This window comes from Pteropus vampyrus, unplaced genomic scaffold, assembly GCF_000151845.1.
Source record: "Pteropus vampyrus isolate Shadow unplaced genomic scaffold, Pvam_2.0 Scaffold238, whole genome shotgun sequence".
Taxonomy (NCBI): Eukaryota; Metazoa; Chordata; class Mammalia; order Chiroptera; family Pteropodidae; genus Pteropus; species Pteropus vampyrus.
This window is the reverse complement of record NW_011889019.1, coordinates 48,549-73,773: the sequence shown is the minus strand read 5'-3', so window position 1 is coordinate 73,773 and position 25,225 is coordinate 48,549. Positions and strand designations below refer to the sequence as shown.

General features: G+C 37.2%; 2 protein-coding genes across 2 annotated transcripts in view; both read left to right on the top strand.

Moving 5' to 3' along the window:
* PDLIM1 (PDZ and LIM domain 1) overlaps positions 1-2,757 on the top strand; it is a 25,579-nt gene extending 22,822 nt beyond the window's left edge. The window contains exons 5-6 of the mRNA XM_023519818.1: positions 1,688-1,805; positions 2,215-2,757. Coding sequence (XP_023375586.1) covers positions 1,688-1,805; positions 2,215-2,401 — 305 coding nt within the window. The 3' untranslated portion in view covers positions 2,402-2,757. The remainder of the gene's footprint in view (positions 1-1,687; positions 1,806-2,214) is intronic.
* Positions 2,758-18,311: 15,554 nt separating this feature from the next.
* The window catches only part of LOC105301394 (cytochrome P450 2C42-like), a 44,155-nt gene continuing 37,241 nt past the window's right edge, over positions 18,312-25,225 (top strand). The window contains exon 1 of the mRNA XM_011374033.2: positions 18,312-18,366. Within this exon, the coding sequence (XP_011372335.1) occupies positions 18,312-18,366 (55 nt within the window). The remainder of the gene's footprint in view (positions 18,367-25,225) is intronic.

Genomic DNA, 25,225 nt, shown 5'->3' with positions numbered 1-25,225 from the left:
TAAGTCGTTGTGGTAGGGCTGTCCTGTTCATTTTAGGACATTTAGCAGCATTCCTGGCCTCTACCTACTAGACACCAGTGGCACTCCCCTCCAGGTGTGACAAACAAAATAGTTCTCTCAGTAAGGAAATCATCCCCAGCAGAGAATCACTAATGTACTGGAAAGCATGGCAAGGGTAGGGAGGGTATGGAGAATTGTGGACAAAATAATCTGCCATGTCCAGCAGATTTATAAATGCTCCTTATTTGAACATCTCAATTTTTAGTTTAGAAGCACCAGTCAACATATGGGGACTTGATTTCTAAAAGGAAAGGAGAGCCAAGATCCTCAATTGTCAGCCTCAGGATTGACCATCATGGCTGCAGTCACGGATGACACTGCCCTCACCCCCTCACATTACACAAAAAGCTGAGGGGTTTTTGTTTGTTTGTTTGTTTGTTTGTTTTCTTATTCAGTGTTTCTCAAAGTGTGGTTTCCAGACCAGCAGATCAGCAGCACTTAAGAATGTGTTAGAAATGCACATTCTTGGGCCCTACCCCAGGCCTGCTGCATCAGGAACTCTGGCATGAGCTTAGCAATCTGTGTTTTAATAAGCCCACCTGCTGATTCTGATGCATAGTAAAGTTTGAGAATAGTTGCTATCATCTAAAGAAGTGGGTTTTAACCAGGGGTCTAGGACAGGATCTCCTGGGGCCCCTGCACTTGGAGGTGCTCATTTAGCAGGCCTGGGCGAGAGCCTCTTCTGTAAATTTTATGAATCTCTCCTGTTGCCTGGGATGCTCCTAGGTGCCTGTTCAGAAACATTGTGGAGACTTCCCTAGCTTCTTGGGCCAAAGCATGTTGGACTAAGGTAGGGACCATCATGCATTTGTCATGGCATTTCATCTTTCATTTCTGTGTGTTTATTGAGTCTCTTTTGTTCGCTAAACCCTATGCTAGGCTCTGCAGAGTACTGAAAAGTATATGTTACAGGGTTCTTGTGTTCAGTCATTTGCAGTCCAGACAGAGACTTGTGTAAATAGCTGATGAATGTAACAATACTGCTAGGCCACAATTATATAGTAATAATAGTAAAATTAGTAGCTTACCATTTTAATACCTGCTATGACACAGGGCTCTGAAGATTTGATGAACTGGGCCGTAGTCAGTTTAGTACCCAGCACTTAGGAACCTATTTTGTACACATGAAACTACCGGAAGGATGCTGATTTTACTCTGGCTTCTTGTAGCCTGTTCTACTGTAGTGATTTTGTTCTTGTGAATTGAGTTTCTTCTGGCATCTCAATACACTGTCTTTGGATGATCAGACCATGTTGTTTTCATTCACTCATTCATTCATTCATTCATTCATTCATTCATTCCATCTGAGTATGGCAATTTTAAGTTCCCATGAGTGTTTACATGTATTTAATCAGAATGTAATGTGTGTTTTGAGAGCCGACCAGGTACTGTGGGAGGGCTTCGTGTGTATATTTGAATCTTTTTGATGTCTTGTTTTATTGACAAAGACACTGGGGACCAGAGAGGTTAAGTAACTCACCCAGGATCACACAGCAGAGTCAGGTGTCTTTGACTCCAGTGCCTATGACCTTGCTGGAACATTTGTATAACTGCATCTGAAAGAACTAAGTGACCCTTAAGTTGCAATCTTGTACTTCCTGGCCAACCTTTGTTTTCCTCATTTTAGGGGATCCCAACAAGCCCTCAGGATTCAGAAGTGTTAAGGCTCCAGTCACCAAAGTGGCCGCATCTATTGGAAATGCCCAGAAGTTGCCCATGTGTGACAAATGTGGCACTGGCATTGTGTAAGTATCTGCCTTCCCCAGGTGCCTTGCAGGTTGGGTAAACCATGGAAATATGGAGAGTGCTGGATGTTGCACATTTTAAGTGTCATGGGAAAAACACGCCACCTAGAAAGTGGAGCAGAGGGGCTGGGTAGGTCCTGTGTCTCAGAGCCGAGTGGTGAAGGTGTTCCTTGGCCATAGCACCCTTGGAATATGAACATGTAAAATCAGAAGAAGTAGGGCCACTCTGTTGAAATGGGAGAGACTTCTGGGAGGTTTCAAGACTAATGTCCTTGGACCCCAAGAATGAGAGACCAGTTGAGAGACCCCAATCTGCCCTTCAGGGGGCCTCTTGAGAGGAGCCCCGGTCCCCGCGCCACTTTGGTGTGCTCATTTCTAACGGAGCCACTTTCCTCCCTCCCTCCTGCAGCGGTGTGTTTGTGAAGCTGCGGGATCGTCACCGCCACCCTGAGTGTTACGTGTGCACCGACTGCGGCACAAACCTGAAACAGAAGGGCCATTTCTTTGTGGAAGATCAGATCTACTGTGAAAAGCATGCCCGAGAGCGGGTCACACCGCCTGAAGGCTACGACGTGGTCACTGTGTTTCCCAAGTGAACCCGCAGATCTGCACCGAACACTCTTCTGCAGCTCGCCCCTGTTGCAGCTTGTCCTCTAAATGCTCCACCCCTCTCTTCTCTGGGAAGTTCCTGCTTAGTCTGGTTTTATCCCTGCTTGATAAACATTGTGTCCCCCTGCCTTTGCTAACTGACTCACACTGCTGTGTGATGCCTGCTGTTGTGATTCATGAAAGGTCATTTCGTTTGGTGTCCCCGTGCCGGCATTACTGTGCTTCTCTTCACCTCAATTCATCTCTGTTGCAAATGGACATCAACTAAATTTGAACCAAACAGAATTCAATATAGCTGACATTGATTTTGTTTTTACTCAATAAATTTATAGACTCTCTGTCAGTGCGGTGTCCTTTATCATTGTTTTTTTTCAATTACAGTGACATTCAATATTATTTTCTATTAGTTTCAGCTGTACAGCATAGGGGTTAGACATTTGTGTAATTTACAAAGTGATCCACCTGGCACCCTACACAGTACAGTATTATTGACTATATTCCCCTACACTGTACTTTACATCTTCGTGACTATTTTGTAACTACCAATTTGTACTTCTTAATCCTTTCGCCTTTTTGACCCAGCCCCCCAACTTCCCACCCATCTGGCAACTATTAATTTGTTCTCTGTATCTCTGAATCTGTTTCCATTTTGTTTGTTTATCTTGTTACCTAGATTCCACGTGTAAGCGTAATCTTATGGTATTTGTCTTTCTCCGTACGACTTGTTTCACTTAGCATAGTACACTCTAAGTCCATCCATGTTGTTACAAATGGTAGGATTTCAGTTTTTATGACCAAGTAATATTTCATTGTATATATGTACCACATCTTTAATCGTCTCTTGATGCTTCCATATCTTGGCTATTGTAAATAATACTGCAGTGAACATAGGGGGTGCATGTATCTTTTCGAATTAGTGTTTTGGGTTTCTTCAGATAAATACCAAGAATTGGAATTGCTGGGTCATAGATAGTTCTATGTTTAATTTTTTTGAAGAACCTCCATGCTGTTTTCCATAGCGGCTGTACTGATTTGCAATTTCACAAACAGTACACGAAGGTTCCCTTTTCTCCACATCCTCGCCAACACTTTGTTTGTTGATTTATTGATGATAACCATTCTGACAGGTGTGAGGTGATATCTGTATGCTTTTAATTTGCATTTCTCTGATGACCAGTGACAAGCATCTTTTCTTATGTCTATTGACCATCCGTATGTCCTCTCATTTGTCATTTGACCATATGTCCTTTTTCCTATCTCAAGCCACATGAGATTTCTGAGGCCTCTCCTCTTGTTCTGGGCTTCCCACTTATCTGAGATTTGCAGGCCTTTTCCTCCAGGTGTGAGAAAACTGGCATCTGAATGAGCCATGTTCTTATATTTTTGGAGCTTGCTCCAAATTATTTTTCTTCGATACTGATGTAAGATATTTAGTTGTAAGGAAATGGTCATTCTGGGGTTTATCTTAGTATCTGAACGTTTTCCAAATAATAGATGATGAGCTTTACCAGTTGGCCTTAAAATATTCCCTAATAAGTCCCTCTCTAGGTTACTGCCATCATACCCCTCTCTTTTCTGAATTAAAGCAAATTAGAACGTGGTCCTAAACCTGTAGACGGCTGAGGGAAATGGTAAGTGTGTTCTCTTCACAGAAGAGACTGGAGACCCTGGCCATTAAGGGGTCTTGAGTCAGAGCTCTAAAGTCACCATAGATCATCTCCTGGTGACTAACCCCTAATGAAGTCATTTGCTCAAACAGTGGCATCCCTATCATTCCAGAGACAGACTAAGCAATTTGTTAAGAGAGGGGGACAGGGCACTCCAGCTAACTCTCTTTCCTCTGAAAGAGCAAATCATCCTTAAGCAGTGTTCACCACCACAGGTAATAGCTTATGCCCTTTATTGATGAAGGAACCAACTTGGCAGTGCTTATTCCAATATTAAAGATTTTAATTAGCAGTGGTAGGATTTCACACCACAGATCTCTGAAACTAGAACATACCATGCATGCACAGTTTAGATACAAGCAGTTCTGGTCTACAAAATCCAGAACAAACCTTCTAGGCAGAAACTACTTCATGTTAAATCTCAATGTTGGTTGGTTGGTTGGTTGGTTTTAACAATCCTTACTTTAAACTCCACTTGTTTCTGAGTTTGTAAAAGGCAAGGTGGCTTAAACTTTGCAATTTGGGGAAATCACATGAAATGAAAGCTCTCTAAACCACAACTTGATTCACTTACAAATACAGTAATAGCTATGATTTGGGTTTATTGATTGGGAGGGGATGGATGGGTAATAGATTCTTAGAACTTTCTCCAATTCTTTTTCTCAGATAATGTGCCAGTTAAATGTCTGACACTTACCTTGTTCAGCAACACTATCACATATGGGTGCCTCACTTCTAGAGGAGGCCAGGTACCAGGAGTGTCAAGTGACCACTATGGCTATTCTCCATGGTCTCCAGGGCTAATTCATTTCCCAAAGAACGAAGCAGGATATCAGCATTACCATCACAAGTGCAAGTTGTGTTATGTAGCTAAGAACACCTCTTTCTTCCCCAGCCTTTGGTTTATAAAATTATTTCCTGCCAAGATCAACTTAAGATTTGGCCTATTTCTCGTGCTTCTTGCCTACCATATCTGATTTTATTTTTTCTGTCATGCTTACTCTAAAATGAAGGCAGAATGGAAGGAATGTACTGGAATATCTCTGATCTGACCTGCATCATTCTTTAATTACTAAGCTTTTGGACAACTTCCTAAAGAGTAAAAACTCAGGCAGAGTCACACAGACTTTGATCAAACTATTCTGAGTTGGAACTCTCTTATTCCATTTCTTACTTTAGTTTACATCAGTGGTCCTTCAGGATTAAGCCCCAGTGTCCCCCATGAGCCCTGCTCTCTAGATGAAAGAGAAGCATCTAGAAAGTACATTGGGCATAATGCTCACTTATGCTGATGGGAATTTACAGATTACAAAATGCATTCACATCCATTGTATTATCTGGTGAGTATTATGAACCCCACTAATAGGCAATTTCATAGGTGAGAAACCCAGGACTCAGTGCAAATGAGAATTAGAATGTATAGGCACATGAACAAACAGGAGCTGTAAGTTGTAAAGAACACCGTGAATTGTGCCCTGTGGAAGAATGCCTATGGCCGAGGACTGACAGCATCCAGGAAATTAATTGTTAAGAGTGGTTGGGTTGTGATCGACTTCTCTCTCCTCCCTCTAAATATTCTCTAGACTCAATGTGGTCAAATCAATTTAAAAGAAATAAAGCATTTCCTACTAATGGGATTAGGCCAACAAGGAATTAAAGTGCAGAAACTATTTGGCAGAAGACACTCATTTCATTGCAGCAGATAGTTCTGATGACACAAACATAACCTCCAATAGTGGAACATCTACTATTGAATAATGAAAGGACTTACTCCACTGTGATTACATTTATGTACCCTGTGATCTGTGGATAACATTTGCTGAAGGGAGGCGGCATGTGAATTTTCTCTAACTTCTGACACATAATGAATTTTCATGCATTCTTTGTAGCTTAAAGCCTTCTTAGCCTCTCAGCAGCTATAGGAGAAACAGCAGTTAAAAAACTGTAGTCCACTTTATTCCTGCATTCACAAGAAATCCTGGAGTCTGAGGAGAAAGGTGACCAGCCTTGCACATGGTCAGAGGCTCTTGTTCAAGTCCTGGGGTGAGGGTCAGTCAGTGCTGAAACACAGGTGAGCACAGCCTAGAAGCAGGAGGAAAGAACATGGCGTGGGCTTTTAAACACTAATAACTAAAATAAAATAATCTAGCAATAGTACCTTCTTGCCCTGGCCTGTGTTATAGAAGCTGATCTGTTTCCTGTCATGTGTGCATTATATGGCTGAGGGCTGGGTAAATTTTTCTCCTGCTGGGATTTTGTTGTTTTGTCCCCCAGGCCCTTCTTGATTTGCCCACATGTCTCATTCTGGCAGTGGTTTGTGGGTGCAGGTAGGTGAAAGCCAAGGGCAACAAACAAACTGAATCAAAAGGAGTACCAGCAGAATGAATCTGGGCTCTGAGCTTCACTTGAGGCTGAGGAAATACTCTTTTATTTTTCTGCTCCGGTGTCATCAGGTATATATCTGCCATCTTGGTGTTAATTTTATCTTCGAGTCCTGCTCTTACTGTCCTCCCCTCTCTTCCTTGCTGTACCTTTCTGCTAAGGAGAGTTGTCCCTCCTGAGAGGTTTCTGAATACCTGGTAACTGATGGAGAGAGACCTGCCTCAGCCAGGTTTCCACTCTCCGAGAGTCATCCTACTCGGAAAAGAACTGAGCTTGTATTTTTTCTGGCAACCAGTTTCACTACTTCCTAGTTGTAAGAACTTAGCCAAATCACTTACCTTCTTGTAGTGAGAACCCTGCATTCATCCTTGATGTTGGTAACTTATGTTTTCTCTTTTCTTGATGAATCTGTTTTTTTTTTAATTTTTGTTTCTATTTAATTGATTTCTGTAATTATCTTTATTATTTCCTTTTTTCTTGCTTTAGGCTAGTTTGTTCTTTTTCTAGTTATTTTTAAGGTGGATGATTAGATTGTTGATTTGAGACTTTTTCTTTTCTAATATAAGCATGGTGTGCTATAAATTTCCCTCTAAACACTCCTTGGTGGCATGCCAAAAATTTGATATATTGTGTTTTCATTTTCATTTACTTCAAAATTGTTTTCAAATTCTACAAATTTTTTCTCTGACCCCTAGAATATTTAGAAATATTGTGTTTAATATCTAAATATATGGCAGCTTTCCAGCTATCTTTCTGTTATTGATAATCTAATTTAATTCCACTGTGACTTGGAATGAAATCCTTTTAAATTTATTAATTATTCATTTCTTTTGTAGCCCAGAGCGTGGTCTATACTGCTGAATGTTCCATATGCACTTGAAAAGAATGTGTATTCTGCTGTTTGGGATAGAGTGTTTTATAAATTAGGTTAATTAGGTCAAGTTCGTTGATAATGATGTTCAAGTCATCTATCTTCTTACAGATTTTTTATCTACTTGTTCAATAAGTTACTGAGTGGACACTTGAAATCGCTAGTTAACATCAAACATTGTCTAGTTCTTTCAGTTCTATCAGTTTTTGTTTTATATATTTAAATCTCTGCTTTAGTGGTGTATATATTTAAGATATTTACATTTTATAATGAATTGACACATTTGTGATTATGAAATGAACATCTTTATCTCTGGTAAAAGTCTTTGTTCTGAAATCTACTTTATCTGATATTAATGTAGCCATCCTAGCTTTCTTTGATCAATTTGCATATTAAATCATTTTTTATCCTTTTAATTTTTCTGTGTTTTTATATTCAGGGTTGGTTTTCTGTAGAAAATATAGTTTGGTTGAGTTTTGCTTTTCCATTCAGCCTGACAATCTTTACCTTTTGGTTTTGACCATTTTTATTTCATTCAATTTTTGATGTCACTGAGTATGTGTCTGCAGTCTTGCTGATAGTTTTCTCTTAGTCATTTTGTTGTTGTTGTTGTTATGATGACATAACAAATGAAATCCAGTACGTTTCAGGTGTACAATTCAACAGTAAGGCATGTATATATATTGCATTGTGTGTTCACTGCCCAGAGTTAGATTCTTTCTGTCACCACATATTAGATCACTTTTACCCCATCTACTTCTCCCTCCCCGCCACCCTCTGGTAAACACTAGTCTATTGTCCATGCTCATGAGGCTCTGTTTATTTGTCTTGTTTGTTTGTTGCTTTTAGGTTTGTATCCCACATAAAAGTGATATCACATGGTTTTCAACTTTTTCTGTCTGGCTTACTTCACTTAGCATGATTATCTCAAGGTCCATCCATGTTGTCACAAATGGCAGTACTTCATCTCTTCTTATGGCTGAACGATATACCATTGTACATATGTGCCACAGCTTCTTTTTCCAGTCATCTATCATAGGACACTTCACTTGCTTCCATGTCCAGGCCACCGTGAATAGTGCTGCTATGAACATCGGGGTACAAGTACATTTTTGGATATGGGTTTTCAAGTCTTTTGGGTAAATACCCAGTAGAGATATTGCTGGATCATATGGTAGATCAATTCTTAGTTTTTTGAGGAACCTCCATACTGTTTTCCATAGTGGCTGTACCAATTTGCTGTTCCACCAGCAGTATATGAGTGTTCCTTTTTCTCCCCATCCTCTCCAACACTTGCTATTACTTGTTTTCTTGATAACAGCTATTCTAAGAGGGGTGAGATGCTATCTCAATGTGATTTTGATTTGAATTTCCATAATAGCTAGTGATGTTGAACATCTTTTCATATGTTTATTGGCCATTTGTATATCTTTTTGGGAGAAGTGTCTGTTCAGGTCTTCTGCCTGTTTTTTAATTGGATCGTTTGTTTTGTTGTTGTTATTGAGTTGTATGAGTTCTTTGTATATTTTGGATATTAGGCCCTTATCAGAGGCATTGCTTGTAAATATATTTTCCCATTCAGATGGTTGCCTCTTTACCTTATTGATGGTTTCTTTTGCTGTGCAGAAGTTTTTAGTTTGATGTAGTTCCATTCATTTATTTTTGCCTTTACTTCCCTTGCCTTTGAGGTCAAATTCATAAAATCCCCTTTTAGTCCAAAGTCTATGAGTTTAGTATTTATGTTTTCTTCTATGATATTTATTGTTTCAGGTCTTATATTCAGGTCCTTAATCCATTTTGAGTTAATTTTGGTGTGTGGTGATAGACAACAATCTAGTTCCATTCTTTTGCAGGTAGCTATCCAGTTTTCCCAGCACTGTTTATTGAAGAGGCTTTCCTTTCTCCACTGTATGTTTTTGGCTTTTTTGTCGAAAATAATTTGACCATATAAACATGGCTTTACTTCTGGACTCTCAATTCTGTTCCACTGGTCTGTGTGTCTGTTTTTCTGCCAAAACTATGCCGTTTAGTGATTATAGTTGCTTTGTAGTATAATTTGAGGTCAGGCAGAGTGATACTTTCAGCCTTGTTCTTTTTACTCAGGATGGCTTTAGCAAATCTGATGATTTTTTGTTCTATTTTTTAAAAAATGCCAATGGGAGTTTAATGGAAATCGCATTAAATCTGTATAATGCTTTAGGTAATATGATCATTTTAACTATGTTGATTCTTCCAATCCAAGAACATGGGATATCTTTCTATTTCTTTATATCTTCTTCAATTTCTTTTAATAGGGTCTTATAGTTTTCATTATATAGGTCTTTCACTAAATTTATTCCTAGATATTTTATTCTTTTTGTTGCAATAGCAAAAGAAATTGTTTTTTCCACTTCTTTTTCTGACACTTCATTATTAGAGAACAGGAACGCTATGGATTTTTGAATGTTGATTTTGTATCCAGAAACTTTACAGTATTTGCTTATTGTTTCTAGTAGTGTTCCTGTGCAGTCTTTGGGGTTTTCTATCTAGAGAATCATGTCATCCACAAATAGTGACAGTTCGACATCTTCATTTCTTATTTGAATGCCTTTTATATCTTTCTCTTGCCTGATTGTACTCACTAGGACCTCCAGGGTTATATTGATTACAGTGGTGATAGTGCACTGCCTTGTCTTGTTCCTGATCTTAAGGGAAAGGTTTTTAGTTTTTCACCATTAAGTAAAATGTTGGCTGAGGGTTTGTCATATATGGCCTTTATTATGTTAAGGTACTTTCCTCCTATACCGATTTTGTTAAGTGTTTTGATCATAAATGGATGCTGTATCTTATCAAAGGCTTTTTCTGCATCTGTTGATACGACCATATGATTCTTATTTTTTAATTTGTTTATGAAGCATATCACAATAATCGATTTGCATCTGTTGAACCATCCCCATGCCCATGGGATGAAGCCCACCTGATCATGGTGTAGAATCTTTTTAATATGTTGCTGTATTTGACTTACCAGTATCTTATATAGGATATTTGCATCTGTGTTCATGCGAGATATTGGTCTGCAGTTTTCTTTTTTCCTATTATCTTTACCAGGTTTTGGTATCAGGGTAATATTGGCCTCATAAAATGAGTTAGGAAGTATAACCTCTTCTATTTTTTGGAAGAGTTTGAGGAGATAGGTATTAAATCGTCTTTGAATGATTGGTAGAATTCACTGGTGAAGCCATACGGTCCTGGACTTTTACTTTTTTGTAGGTTTTTGATGATTATTTCAATTTCTACACTGCTGATCAGTTTATTTAGACTTTCTAGTTCTTCTTGATTCATTCTACGAAGATTGTATCTTTCTGAGTACCTGTCCATTTCTTCTAGGTTGTTAAATTTGGCGTAATATACTTTTTCATAGTATTCTTGTATGATCTTTTGTATTTCTGCAGTGTCTATCATATTTTCTCCTCTTTTATCCCTGATTTTGTTTACTTGTGTACTTCCTCTTTTTTCTTTAGTGAGTTTAGCCAAGGGTTTGTCAATTTTATTAACCTTCTCAAAGAATCAGCTCTTTGTTGCATTTATTTTTCCTATTGTTTTTTGTTTTCAATTTCATTTAATTCTACTCTAATGTTGATGATTTCTTTCTTTCTGCTTATTTTAGGCTTCAATTGTTCTTCCTTTTCTAGTTTATCAAGATGAAGCATTAAGTTGTTTATTTAGACTCGTTCTTGTTTTTTGAGATATGCCTGTAATGATATGAACTTTCCTCTTATGACTGCTTTTGCCATGTCTCAAATGTTTTGTTACATTTTACTATCATTATAATTCATTTCTATATACCTCTTGATCTCTCTTTTTATTTCTTCTCTGACCCAGTCATTCTTCAGTAGCATGTTGTTTAATATCCATGTATTTGTGGTTCTTCCCCCTTTCTTTTATAGCTGATCTCTAGCTTCAAAACATTATGATCAGAGAATGTGGTTGATATGATTTCAACTCTCTTATATTTGTTGAGGCTATCTTGGTGTCCCAGTATGTGGTCGATTTTTGAGAATGTACACTAGAGAAGAATGTATAAGCAGCTGTTTCGGAATGAAAGGCTCTGTAAGTGTTAATTATGCCCAGTTGGTCTAATGTGTCATTTAAGGATGTTATTTCCTTATTGATTTTCTGTTTGGATGATCTGTCCATATCTGACAGTGGAGTATTTAGGTCCCCTACTGCGATAGTGTTTTGGTCTGTTTCTCTCTTCACTTCTGTCAGTTAATAATTAATTGCTTTATATATTTTGGGGCTCCCTGATGGAGAACATAGATATGAATAACTGTTATGTCTTCTTGGTGCATGATTCTCTTTATTATTATGAAGTGTCCTTCAGTATCTTTCTTTACATTTTTTATTTTGAAGTGTATTTTGTCTGATATTAGTACCGCTACTCCTGCTTTTCTCTGAATGCCATTTGCTTGAAATATCATTTTCCACCCTTTTACTTTGAGTCTATATTTGTCTTTGGAACTGAAATGTGTCTCCTGGAGGCAATGTATGGTTGGGTTTTGTTTTTTGATCCATTCTGCAACTCTGTGCCTTTTTATTGGTGAGTTCAGTCTATTTACATTTAGGGTGATAATTGAAATATGAGGTTTTCTGTAGCCATTTTATGTTTTGCTTTCTGGTAGCTTGGTGTTTCCATTGCTTCCTTGTCCTTGTGTTTGTGTGTTTTTTTTTTTTTAATTTTTGTTGGGTTTTGTGGATTTTCCTTCTGGTCCTTCTTGTTTTATGTTACATATTTCAGTTCTGAATCTTTGGCATGTGGTTACCATTACGAATATGTAAAGGTAGTATATATACACTCATCCATTTTCTTCTGCACGTGCCTTATCTCCATTCCCCTTTGCAAATTTGGATCTTTGAATCCTCCTCTTTTCTGTCATTGTTGTCTCAATTTGTCTCTATGTATGCTGAACGTTCCTTACTATCTTGCTATAGCAATTCTCTTCTTATTGTTTAAGCTTATAATGCCCTGTTCTTAGTAAGAGTTTCACTCCTCTGTTTCTATCTGCCTGCTGGTTGCCTTACTCGTAGTTATGTATTTTTTGTCATTTTGTTTTTAGGTGAGCTGACTCCTTGCAGTATTTCTTATAATGCAAACCTCATAGCGAAGAATTTCCTCAATTTTTGTATGTCTGGAAAGGTCTTTATTTCTTCTTCACACTCAAAGGAGAGCTTTGCTGGATACATTATTCTTGGATGGTAGTTCCTTTCATTTAATAGTTTGGATATTTGATACCACTCCTTTCTGGCTTGTAAGGTCTGTGCTGAGAAGTCCAATAATAATCTGATGGGTTTTCCTTTATAGATTTCCATCTTCTTTTCCCTCGCTGCCCTGAGAATTCTTTCTTTGTCATTATTTTTTGATAATTTTAATATAATTTTTGTCTTGAAGAAGACCTTTTTGGGTTGAGATAATTGGGTGTTCTGTTGAATGCTTGAATTCCAAGCTCCAGTTCATTTCTTAGATTTGGGAAATTCTCATCAACTATTTGTCTGAAAATGCTTTCTAGTCCCTGCTCCTTTTCCTCCCTCTTCAAGAATGCCCATTATTCTTATGTTTCCTTTCCTGATGGTATCAGCTAGTTCTTGTATTTCTCTTTCATTATTTTTCATTCTTCGGTTTCTCTCTTCTTCCTTCTGATTTATTTCTAGATTTCTGTCTTTGGTATCACTGATACTTTTTTCCACTTGGTCGACTTTATTTCCCAAGCTTGCTAGTTCATTCTTCATCTCTTTAGTGTGTTCTTCATCTCCAGAAGTTCTATTTGGTTCTTTTTGAAGGTTTCAATCTCCTTGCTAAAAAACTCATTCAGATGATCTAGTTGTTTTTTCAATTCCTGAAATTGTTGATATGAATTATTTTGGAACTCATTGAGTTTTTTTAGAAGTACCATCCTGAATTCTCTATCATTTAAGTCACAATTTTCTATTTCCGTAAGCTTATTTTCTGGAGATTTTTCTCTTTCTTTCTGAGCTGTCTTGTCACCTTGGATGTTCATGGTGTTTAATGGACTATTTCTCCGACCGGGGAATTAATGAAAGTGTATTCTGCTCCCCCCTACCCCCTAGAAAGAAGATATATTATATAAAGATCTCTCCTTAGCCTGTTGCAAAGAAGGCATTTTTCTTTTGGTTTCCAGTAGGTGGCGTCCAAGCCTTTTGGATCTTTGCTTTATATAAAGTCTTAATAATGCCTTTTTTTTCCTTATAGATATATAATCATGCTCACTACCTTCAATCTCAGTCCCTGTTAGTGTTAGCGACAGTTTCAGTAGCGTTTCTCAGATTTTCCTGGGGCTCTGCAGTATTCAGTCTTGGAGGATATGGGTGGAGTTCCCATTCGAGTTGTAGGATGGGGGCTGCAACTCAGCCTCACATTTTGCAATCTCGGCTAATAATAATCAACTATTGCTTTTCTGCTGTCCCCACCTCTCTGCCGTCCCCATTTCTCTGCTTTCTGCCCTGATCCTTGGGCACTGCCGCTATGTGAAGCTCATAGCTCTATCAGGCGGGACTGCTAGGGGAACCCACTGCACCTTCTTCCCTCCCCCTCCTCCTGCAGGGAGCTCCAACTGCAAGAGGAAGCTTCTTCATTTCTCCCAGTCTACCGCCTGACTCCCGATGTTCTGACCCATAATATCTCTTATTTGCATATCCCTGGCTCAGACTTGCTGGTTGGGTGTTTTTTTGTTGAGTTTTAAATGTTCAGCTTATTGTTGTTTCAAGGGGCAAGATCTGGGGATATCTCTCACTCTGCCATGCTTCTCTTAGTCATTTTTGTCTTTGTTTCTATTTTCCTTTTTTCTTGAATGTTTTTGGTTCAACTGTGTATTTTTTACAGTTATGTTTGATCTAAATTCTTTGTTTATTGGGTCTATATTTTCTTTCTTTTTTAGCAATTTACAGTTTATAGCATCAACTTACTGTAGTCAGTGTCTCAATAATATTATATCAAGAATAATATGAAAACCTTACAATAGCATACTTCTATTTCCTGCCTTTTATCTTTTATGATATTGTTATATTTTATTTCTACATATATAGTCTTTAAAGAATATCAAAAGTAAAAATTCTAAATAATTTTATTTAAGTAATTTCCACATTACCCCTTCCAGTGGTCTTTATTCCTTCCTGCAGATCCATGCTTTCGTCTAGGATAATTTTTCTTAAGCATAAATAATTTCTTTTAGTCATAATTTTAGTGTGATCTGCTGGTGATAACTTTCCTTAGTTTTGAATTGTTTGAAATCTTTTAATGTAGCCATTTTGTTGAGACTTATTTTCAATATATAATTTTATGCAGTTTTAAGACATCAACTGTGAAAGGTTTCTACACTATTTTTTTCAAATATTTTTTTCCTTATTATGTTTCTCCTTTCTTTTAAAGACTCCATTGAACATATACTAGACTGTTTGAATACTGCAAGGCACTGAGGTGTTTTTTCTTTTCTTTTTATTCATTCATTTTTTTCTCTGTACTGCAATTAGCATAATTTTTATTGATACTTTCTTCTACTTTACCCAATCTGCTGTTATGCCCACCCAATGGATTCTTTACTCCAGATATAATTTTAAATTTGGAAGTGTTCATTTGGTTCCCTTTAGAGTTTTCTTTCTCTGCAAAATCTTTTAATCTTTTCATCCATTATTGCCATTTCCTCCATTTTTCTACATTTTAAAGGTATTTATAGTAGCCATTTTAAAGTCTTTGCCTGATAATATCAACATCTTCCTCATCTTGGGTATGTTTTCCTCTGATTGATTTTTTTTTTCTTAATTATCTGTTATATTTTCTTGCTTCTTTGTGTGTCTCATAAATTTTTATTGCATACTAAAAAAACAATAGTAGAGACTGACTATCTTTTTCCCTGAAGAGGCATGCCCTTTCCTCTATATGGCAGAGTGAAGAGCTAAACTCTTTGCACTAATCCCAAATTGGGCTCTTTTGGGGTTAGGATTCATTTTGGGTTAGTTTCAGCCAACGATTAATTTCATTGTCTTGAGAGCAGGATTACGCATCTTTTTCAGCAGGGCTTGGGATCTAAGCATCTGAAACTCTTCGTTTACCAGCCCAACCCCCAGCGTTTCATACAATGGGAGATCTCTTCTTCCAGCCCCGCCCTGCTGTATCCCATACTTGGCTATGTGCTTGATAAAAGTCTGGTGGGGAAAACTGGCTGGCAGCGAGGAATAGCTTTATGTCTAAGGCTCCTCCATATTATCAACTGCCACTCTAGCCCACTCGGTCTTTCAAAATTCAGCTGATTTCTCCTTACTCCCTAGGGGAAAAAGAGTCATCAAGAAGAAGCTGTCCTCTAGAACTGAGTTGTAACCTGAACTCTTCTGCTAGATAAATATAATCTTGTTGCTCATCTAGTGTTTTCTTGATGTTCTTATGGGAGCCATGGTCCTTATGACCATCTACAATCTGAAAAGCAAAACTTTACTTTTTAGTCCCATTCAGACCCAAGTATTTTCTCCCCAGTTTAAACAGAATATTGTGACGATACAACATTTTGAATACATTTTCACAATCAGTTAAGGGAAATGTTTTCTTACAGAATAATTGTGTGTTAGCTTTCTGTGAATATTTTATGTGGAAATTATTAGAGTGACATAAAACAAGCATATCCAGAAGACGCATTTGCCACTTAATAAGATTGTATTTGTATAACCAGAGAAATATTTGCTTTTTTCTCCCTGGGTCCATGCCTGTGATGATTTTGTGCCATCAGACCAATTATAGTGCCTTTTAATGGGTTTGCTTGTCTAGGTGCCTGTTATAGCAAACCTTATCAAGTGTGGTTTGTCTTTAAATAAAAATCGAAAACATAAATTTCTTTAATTACTAATTGTTGTTTTGTTGTATATATTTTAAGTAAAGATATACCACAGAACAATTCTGGAATATACCCAAATACCAGGGTATGTATGTGTATATTTAAGTCACTGTTTCCCCTTTGCTCACTGTCAATAATTCAATTCTAGTCACAGGATTGCTTATCTTAAAACAAATTCATGTTGGATGATGGGTTAAAACTTTTATAGTAATGATTTACCCCCCACTGCCAGCTCTAATGACTTATGGTGTTTTCCTGGGCAAGGGCCTAGAATCGACTCACACAATAACTCTGATTGTTGTCTTGCATTCCAAATTGTCCCTCCACTTTCTTTTTTCTTTTATTGGCTTATTCTTCAATCTAAATAAAGAGATAGGGTAAAAATCAGATTTTAGCCTGACTATTGTAATAGCTTTACTTTACAGGCGCTCCTCTCCAAAATAAACTTTCTTGTTCCTTATAAATTCATTTGTAAAATAAAGGAGTTGAGTTACATTATGGTCAAAATTTAAAATACATGCAAACTCGCTGCATTCCGGTAATGGCAATATCCAAATATGCCACAGGATGGTGTGCATTCCCCTGTGCAAGTAGAACCTTAGGCCTGAATGGATAACCTTTCCTTGAAATCTGGTTGTTGTTGTTGTTTGTTTTTTGGGTTTTTTTTTTTTTTTGCTTCATTAAAACAAGGAAACAAGAACTTTTCCTTCTTCTCCTTTCCTTACTTGTGTTTGAAAACCAAACTAAAGAAAACATCTTATTCCTTTATCCAAAATATAACAATAAAAATAAACTTGCCTTTAGTAGTTTCTACTCTTTTTTTCAAAGTTTTTTTTCTAGAGCAATATGGACTTTTTTTTCTTACTTGTAATCTTTCAAACATCTGACCTCATCTTTCTTCTCTCTTTCTCTTTGCTTTTCTCCTCTCTGGACCTACACTCAGTCATTTCAGCTTCTCAATATATAAAAGGGTTTCACCATTCTTAACTCCTCTGTTCTTTTTTATATCAATGCTTAATTATCTCCAGGCTTTGCAAACAACTATAAGTCTGTGGTGATAGCTGTAATTACTATGTATAAGAATTTAGAAGTCTATCTTCCCTTCATTTCCGAAGGATAGCTTCGCTGAGTAAAGTATTCTTTGTTGGCAGTTTCTTTCTTTCAGTATTTCAAGTACATCATCCCATTCTCTCCTGCTCTGCAGGGTCTCTGTTGAGAAACCTGCTAATAACCTTTCTCTTTTATGAGAGAAATTTCTCTTGTTGCTTTTAAAGTTCTCTGTCTTTGATTTTAAATGGTTTTATTATATGTGCTTTGAAGAAGATTGCTTTGGGTTGAATTTTTGGGATGACCTATTAGCTTCATGATCTTGGATATCTAAGTCCCTTCCCAGGTTTGAGAAGCTGTCAGCTATTATTTCTTTAAAGAAGCCCGATATTTTCCCCTCTTCTCCTAGGACTCCAGTGATGCATACATTATTTTTCTTGATGGTGTCCAATAAGTCTCATAGGCTTTTTCCATTTCTTTTTATTTTTTTTCTCCTCTGCAATGATAATTTAATTGACTTGTCTTCTAGCTCACTGATTCTTTCCTCTGCTTGTTCCAGTCAGATGTTGAAACTATTGAATTCTTTGGTTTAGTCATTGTATTCTTCAGCTCCAAAATTTCTATTTGGTTCTTTTTTCATGTTTTCTTTCTCTTTGCTGAAATTCTCATTTTTTTTTCTCTATTGTTTTTGTGATATCACTAAATTGTTTATCTATATTCTCTTGTAGCTCTCTGAGAATCTTTAGAACAATTGTTTCTAATTTTTTGTTGAGCAATTCCTGGATCTTCATTTCTTTGGGGCCAGTTATGAGAGATTTCTGTAGTCCATTGGTGGAGTCATTTCCCCCTTATTCTTCATGATCCTTGGAGACTTCTATAGGTGTCTGCAGATTTGAAAAAGCAGTCACCTTTTTAGTCTTTATGGACTGACATCAGTAAGAGAAAACTTTAAGCTGTGAGTAGGGGCATGCTGGAATATGCTGTGACCCCAAGTCAAGTGGTGCAGAGAGCAAAGTGTGGGAACATGCAGCAGTACTGGCTCTGAGAAGGCACGATGTCTTTGGCTAGAGCTATTGGGGTTCACAGCATTGCCAACTGTGTAGACCTTGGTGAGCACTGCCAGGAGTCTGCAGTGGCTGTAAGGGCTATAAGGGTCCTCAACAGTGCCTCTAGGTCCGTCAGCTAGGGACCAGGGGGAGGAAACATGGGTAGCTAGAGACAGTGGTGAGCACACACTCAGCTGCAGTTTCCATGTCGGGGATGGGGCCAGGTGCAGACACATATGTACTATGTAGGGGTCAGGGTAGGCAGGGAGGATCAGGCCAACTAAGGACTCACTGGCAGTTGTGCAGGCCCTGCTAGGGTCTACACTTTTCCTACAGGTGTGTGCACTGCTGCGAAGGTCAGTGGTAGGGGTTAGGCCACGGGCATGCAGGTGTTCAGCTGGAGGGTCTAACTATAGATATGCATGGTTATACTGGCCAGTGTCAGAAAACAGGACCTGATCTGGGTCCACAAGCTCTCTCATGGCTGCACACTCTCCCCCCAGGCAAGTACATGCAGTGGAGGCCAGCGATGGGGTTCAGGCTAAGAACACTTGGGTGCTCAGCTGGAGAAGCTAGTTCCAAGTATGTGCCCAGCAGTGGATGTTAATTGACAGCAGGTGTGTGTGTGTGTGTGTGTGTGTGTGTGTGTGTGTGTGTGTGTGTCTAGGCTGGTGTTTTACCCTCACAAAACTGCAGAGGCTTGAGCTGGCTTATGATGTGGTTCTTGGATTCCAGCTGGAGCAGGGCCAGGAAGTAGAGAGGGACTCTAGTGGCTGACATCAAAAAATGTGAATACCAATGGGGCAAAAGCTGATGTAATCTGGGCGGTGGGGAGTGGGGTTCCAGGTGGCTGTGCTGGCTATGTTGATTTTTGTCTGTGGTGAAATCTACTGGGTTTGTTTGCTGAGCAGGTCATTGTGGACTGTAATGGTTCCTTCTGTGTGACTGCTATCAGCAGGCCCTGATTTTCTTCCTTGTTCCTAGTCATCTCTGTACATCTCAGCTTTGCCAATCTGGGACGGGGATGGTGAAACTGAAGCAGGACCTTTGCATAGTAACCCAAAAGGATTGAGAAGCTAGTTGCTCACTCTATTCTTTCTTTCCTGGCGAAGGGAACTCTTTCAAGCTGGAAGTTTCCTCTTGGTGCCGAACAATGCTGGCTTGGAAAATAGAATGATTTTTATCATGAATTTATGCCTGTCCTCTACCTACCCACAAATTAGAATACTGGCCAGGGTATCCAGAAAGTAGATTCTCATTTATCTTTGTTAAAGATTTTGTTGGTCACCAAGAGCAAAGGGAAAGAGACCACATGCCTTGGATTAATAGTCCAGTTTCTTTTTGAGCTCTGACTGAGAGTTTCAAGTAAAAGGATACTTCTCCCTAACCTTCGATGTCTCTACCATCTGAGGTAAGACAGGTAATCACAAATTTTTACAGTCTTTAGGCTAGCTCACATTTGTGTAGAAGAGAGTTAAACTTTAAAAGCAAGTGTTTCTTACACTCAATATTATGTTAAAATTTCTTCAGATTCAAGCAATTTAAAAAATCTCATATTTAGGAAATAAAGATCCTTCAACTAGCAGCTCTGATATTACCCCACTGTATGACTATATGTAAAGGTCTTTGCCTCTTATATTAAGAGCAAATTATTACATTGCTCTTAATATAAGAAGTAAAGAATTTCTTTAGATGATTTCTAAGATCCATTCCAGCTTAATTATTTCTGTTCTCTTCCTTCCACGAAGAGTAAAATTCCTAAGCATATGACATATGAACCTCCAGAAAGATTGCATAGACAGAGCTAAGACACAAGTTTCTTAGGCAAAGGAATTGGCAAAGGAATTACTCGAGAGAGAGAGAGAGAGAGAGAGAGAGCGAGAGAGAGAGAGCGAGAGCGAGAGAGAGAGAGAGAGAATGAGAGAGAGAGAATTATTTTAAAACAATTTGCATATGTAATTGTTTTAAAATCTGCTCATCTTCGGAAATCTGAGGCAGTGTACATCAGATGTGGGATTGGACAGCTAATAACTGCATTTCTTTTGAAATCAAGTTCTTTGAATCTTTGAACCCTAGCTTCCAGAAGTTCTAAAGATTAGAAAGGTACAAACTTTTCTGAACTCTCATTTTTATTTATCCATGATAATATTATTGACTCTGTTTAATTTTTAATTAAATTTTTAATGCCAAAGCAAGACTGCAAGATACAGAATAATTACTCAACAAATGTTTGAGAAATATAATTAAATGGAAATACTTCCCAATGCAGAATTCACAAGTTATAAAACCAGAACTGGAATCTTTACTCTACCTTAGAAGTTGAAATTTGGGTGAATTCTTTCAGTTCTGGTTCTCATTTTCCTCATTTGTAAAATGGATAAAAAAATACCTGTCTCACGAGTTGATTATGAGACTCAAATAATAAGATATTCACAAAAGTGCTTCATTGACTTCATAGAATTCTACAGATAAAAAGAATTATTCCTCTTGAATTCAATTTATTTTCTTTTAAAAAAGCACTTTAAGATTCTAGGCACTTTATAAAAATCTAATAGTGGTTTTACAGAAGACTTTTTAAAATAGGTTCTTTTATGTGATATAAAGTAGTATTTTTATTTTATTACACTTACAAGTTGATGTAAATATATTATGTTCTCGTCTGTGGAATCTGGATGTGGTAGTCTTTCCAGACTGAGATATTTTTGATGTAGTTAGTTCCCCATCCTCCACTCTAAGCTTGAATAGCTGGTGACTGTTTATTAGCCTTGTTTCTGTGCTGCTACAGAAGCTCTGGAGGGAAGCTCCTGACTCTCAGGACCTTTCCGCTGACATCCTCTGAGGTTGACTCTTTCTGTTGCAGGACTGTGAACACTTTGTCTCCAGCAGTGTAGAAGAGTAAAACATTGGGAATCCTGTGTTGGTCTCCATATCTACAAGGCTCCTAAGACTGGGCCATTTTTTCCTCCAGGCTGCTGTATCAGCACTCATTTCTTTTTTCTTAAATTATAATTGTCATATGTGATGTGTCACATGTCCTAGGTTCAAATTCAAGTCTTGCCCTTCATTAACTGGGCAGGGAGGTCTCTGAATCATTAATAACATTATATGAGTTTTAGGTGTACAATTCTATAATATATCATCTGTATACTACATTGTGTGCTCACCACCCAAAGTCTAGTCCCTTTCAATTACCATATATTTGACTCCCTTTTCCCTCTTCGTCTTCCCCCACACCCTTTCCCCTTTGGTAACTACCATTTTATTGACTGTACCTAATGAGTTTATTTGGCTTATTTGTTTGTTCATTTTTGTTTTAATCTTTACTAGTAGGCCAAAGTACACTGAAGATTAAATAATATTTATCCAAAAGTTCGATGACATTGCATTTTTGATGATCAACTCACATCTAGTATTTATAAAATCTTTGGATTATAAGTTTTCAATTGCACTTACACAAAGCACATCAATGGATCTCTTCACAGTCCTGGTGATTTATCTTTTTTGTTTGATTCTCCTCTTCCTATGGAACTGAAGCCAAGGGAAGCTGCCACCTGGCCCCACTCCTCTCCCAATCATTGGAAATATTCTGCAGATAAATACTGATATCAACACATACTTAAACAAGGTTAAATATGATTAATTTTCTCCTAATTGTTTGCAATGAGTAAATAAGACAGGCTTCTATCTAAATAAAATATGGTTCCAGGCACGATGTTTTAAAGAAATAGTTTTAAAGGGAAATGTCCACTGGACACCCAGAAATTATTGTAAATGGTGTATAGCGAGTAGGCTGCCAGATGGAATGAGGTCCATAAGATGATTGTTGAAATTGCATATATTGTGATCTAGGTCATCTTTTTAGTAATTATTCTTTGATGAACTCTAATAGCAATGAAACTGCTTTCAATTGTAAAAGAGAATTTACTGATTTGCAGAGTCACGGCACTAAAATTTTCCTAGAAGCACACATTGATGCGAAGTTGAGGAAATAACTAAATGTTTAGGAACTTTCACAGTTTCTGTTATATTTGCTCAATGAATGAGTGAATAATATTTTACTCTTACCTATTTATATAGCAATAGCTCTCTAAATCTCGAGGGAATTATCTGAAATCTACTTTCCCCGAGTTGGCTAGTTATGAGAACACTGCCCCTGGAAGCTCCTTCTTCCTGTGTTTTGGGCTCTGGATTCAAAGAGATTGTGTCAGGACCTCAGTGCATCCATGTTATTAATTTACAACCTTGGTGAAGTTTTTAAAATCTCTCTGAGCTTTAATTTCAATCTCTTTAAAAGCTGAATAATAATTATTTTGCACAAGTTATTAGTATATTGTATATTCAAAAAGTTATTGAATGCCTACTTTGTGTTAGACGCTATGTCAGATGTTGGGAATTTTCAATGATGAATGAAAAAAAGACCCTGGCATTATGGACTTTACAGTCTAGAGGGTGGGCGTGTAGTTATGAAATAATCATACAAATAAGTGTGTGATTCTAAACCATATATCAGAGATACAGTAGAAAGAGGCCATGTAGCTTTGAGGAACAGTCAGCAAAGGTTCTCTGAGGAAGCGAAGTTGGAGCTGAGATCTAAAGAATGATTAGGCATCAACCAGGCAAAAATCAGATAAAAGTTTCTTCTAGGCTTTTTTAATCTGGAGAAGAATTACTTGTTAGAATATGGGAAAAAAGACCAATTTGGTTGTAGCCCAGACAGTAAGTAAAAACATTGTATGAGATGAGATTGGAGAGGTAAACAAGAGCTAAAACTTGTAGGTCTTACAAGGATTTTAAGAATATTCGTCTTTGGCATAAGAGCAAAGTGATGCCATTAATGTGCCTAAAGGATTATCATGTTAACATTAGCCTTATGAAAAGATCACTCTGGGTGCTTTATAGAGAATGAATTATAAGGTAGCAGAAGGATTCAAACAATGGAAAAGATGAAAGACTATAAGTTTAGTATACTGAATAAGTTGCCATGAGAGGAAGACCCAAATAATACAATGGATTAAAGAAGTTAGGAATTTATTTTCATCTCACATGATAGAGAGGAGTGCTGGCAGGCTGCCTCTCTTCCATGGGAACCAGTTTTTCTCAGACTTGTGGTTTACCATCCTGTGCTCCTAGTCTATTGTTTTCATTTGCGTGGTCACAGTGGGGCCATCTCCATGCTGTCATTTCAGTCCATGGGTAGGGGGAGAAAAGGAGCTCATGCTGTTACCCTTTATGCAACAGTATAAGATTTACAAACATCATTCTGGTAAACTTAGTTCATGGAAAATTGGTTTTATGGCCACACAGGGAAGCTGGGAAATGTCCTTATGTATTAGTAAAACATAGAGTTCTCTAGTGCTAAAAAGATTATGTAGAAAATGAATAATGAGGGACAATTATTAGTCTACACATGGGGCAAGATGGAGGAACTTCTCTTAAACAGGAGGAGAAACATATTTATTTTAAGTATAAGAAGGAAGGAGAAATTTGGAGCAATTATAGGTTTGGTAGGAAAATTTAATAATATGAATAAAATTAATGATATAGCCCCTGTCACATAGTAGGAGTTGAATAAAGCATAACTATTGATGGTGATAATAATAGTAATATTACTAGTAATAATAATTATCATTTCAGTAATGTAATTTTTATTAGATTACTGGACCTAGAAGTTAAAATTATTTTTTTTTAAATTTGGATATGGTGACTTTTATTATTTCATTTTATTTTTCCAAAGTATACTTTTTTTTTTTAATTTAAGTATAGTTGGTATACAATATTATATTAGTTATATTTGTTTCAGGTGGAAATCTTTTTTTAAAGATTCTTGTTAAAATGTAGCTAACATACAATATTGTATTAGTTTCAGGTGTACATCGTAGTTATTCAACATTTTTTTACCTAAGGAAGTGATCACCATGATAAGTCCAGCAACCATTGACATCGTACAACACTATCACAATATTACTGACTATATCCTCTATGCTGTACACTACATCCTCATGACTTATTTGTTTTATATCTGGAAGTTTGAACCACTTATTCCCTTTATCTTTTCCCTGCTTTTTGATGTTTCAATTACAATTGACATTTAATATTATTTTATATTAGTTTCATGTGTACATTTATATAATTTATGAAGTGAAACCTTCAACTAGTCTACTACCTCCACTATACATAGTTATTACAATATTATTGACTATATACCCTATGCTTTACTTTACATCCCCATGATTATTTTGTAACTGCCAATTTATACTTCTTAATCTCTTTACTTTTTCACCCAGCCTCCCAACATCCCTCCTATCTGGCAACCATCAGCTTGTTCCCAGCATCTGTGAATTTGTTTATGTGTTGTTTGTTTGTTTATTTTGTTTTTCAGATTCCACATATAAGTGAGATCATATGGTATTTTTCTTTCTTTGTCTGACTTATTTCCCTTAGCATAATACCTTTCAAGTCCATCCACGTTGTCACAAATGGTAGGATTTCATTTTTTTATGGTCAAATAATATTCCAACGTATATACATATACATATACATATACATATACAACACATCTCTATCCAGTCGTGTATTGATGAGCACTTAGGTTGCTTCCATATCTTAGCTATTGTAAATAATGCTGAAATGAACACAGAGGGTCCATATATCTTTTCAAGTTACTGTTTTGAATTTCTTTGGATAAATACCCAAAAGTGGAATTGCTGGGTCATAGGTAGTTCTATTTTTTATTTTTTGAGGAACATCTCTATTGTTTTCTATAGTGGCTGCACGAATTTGCAATCCCACCAATAGTGCGCAACAGTTTCCCTTTCTCCACATCCTCACCAAAACGTGTTTGTTGATTCATTGATGATGGCCATTCTGATAGGTGTGAGGTGATATCTCATTGTGGTTTTAATTTGCATTTCTCGGATGATTG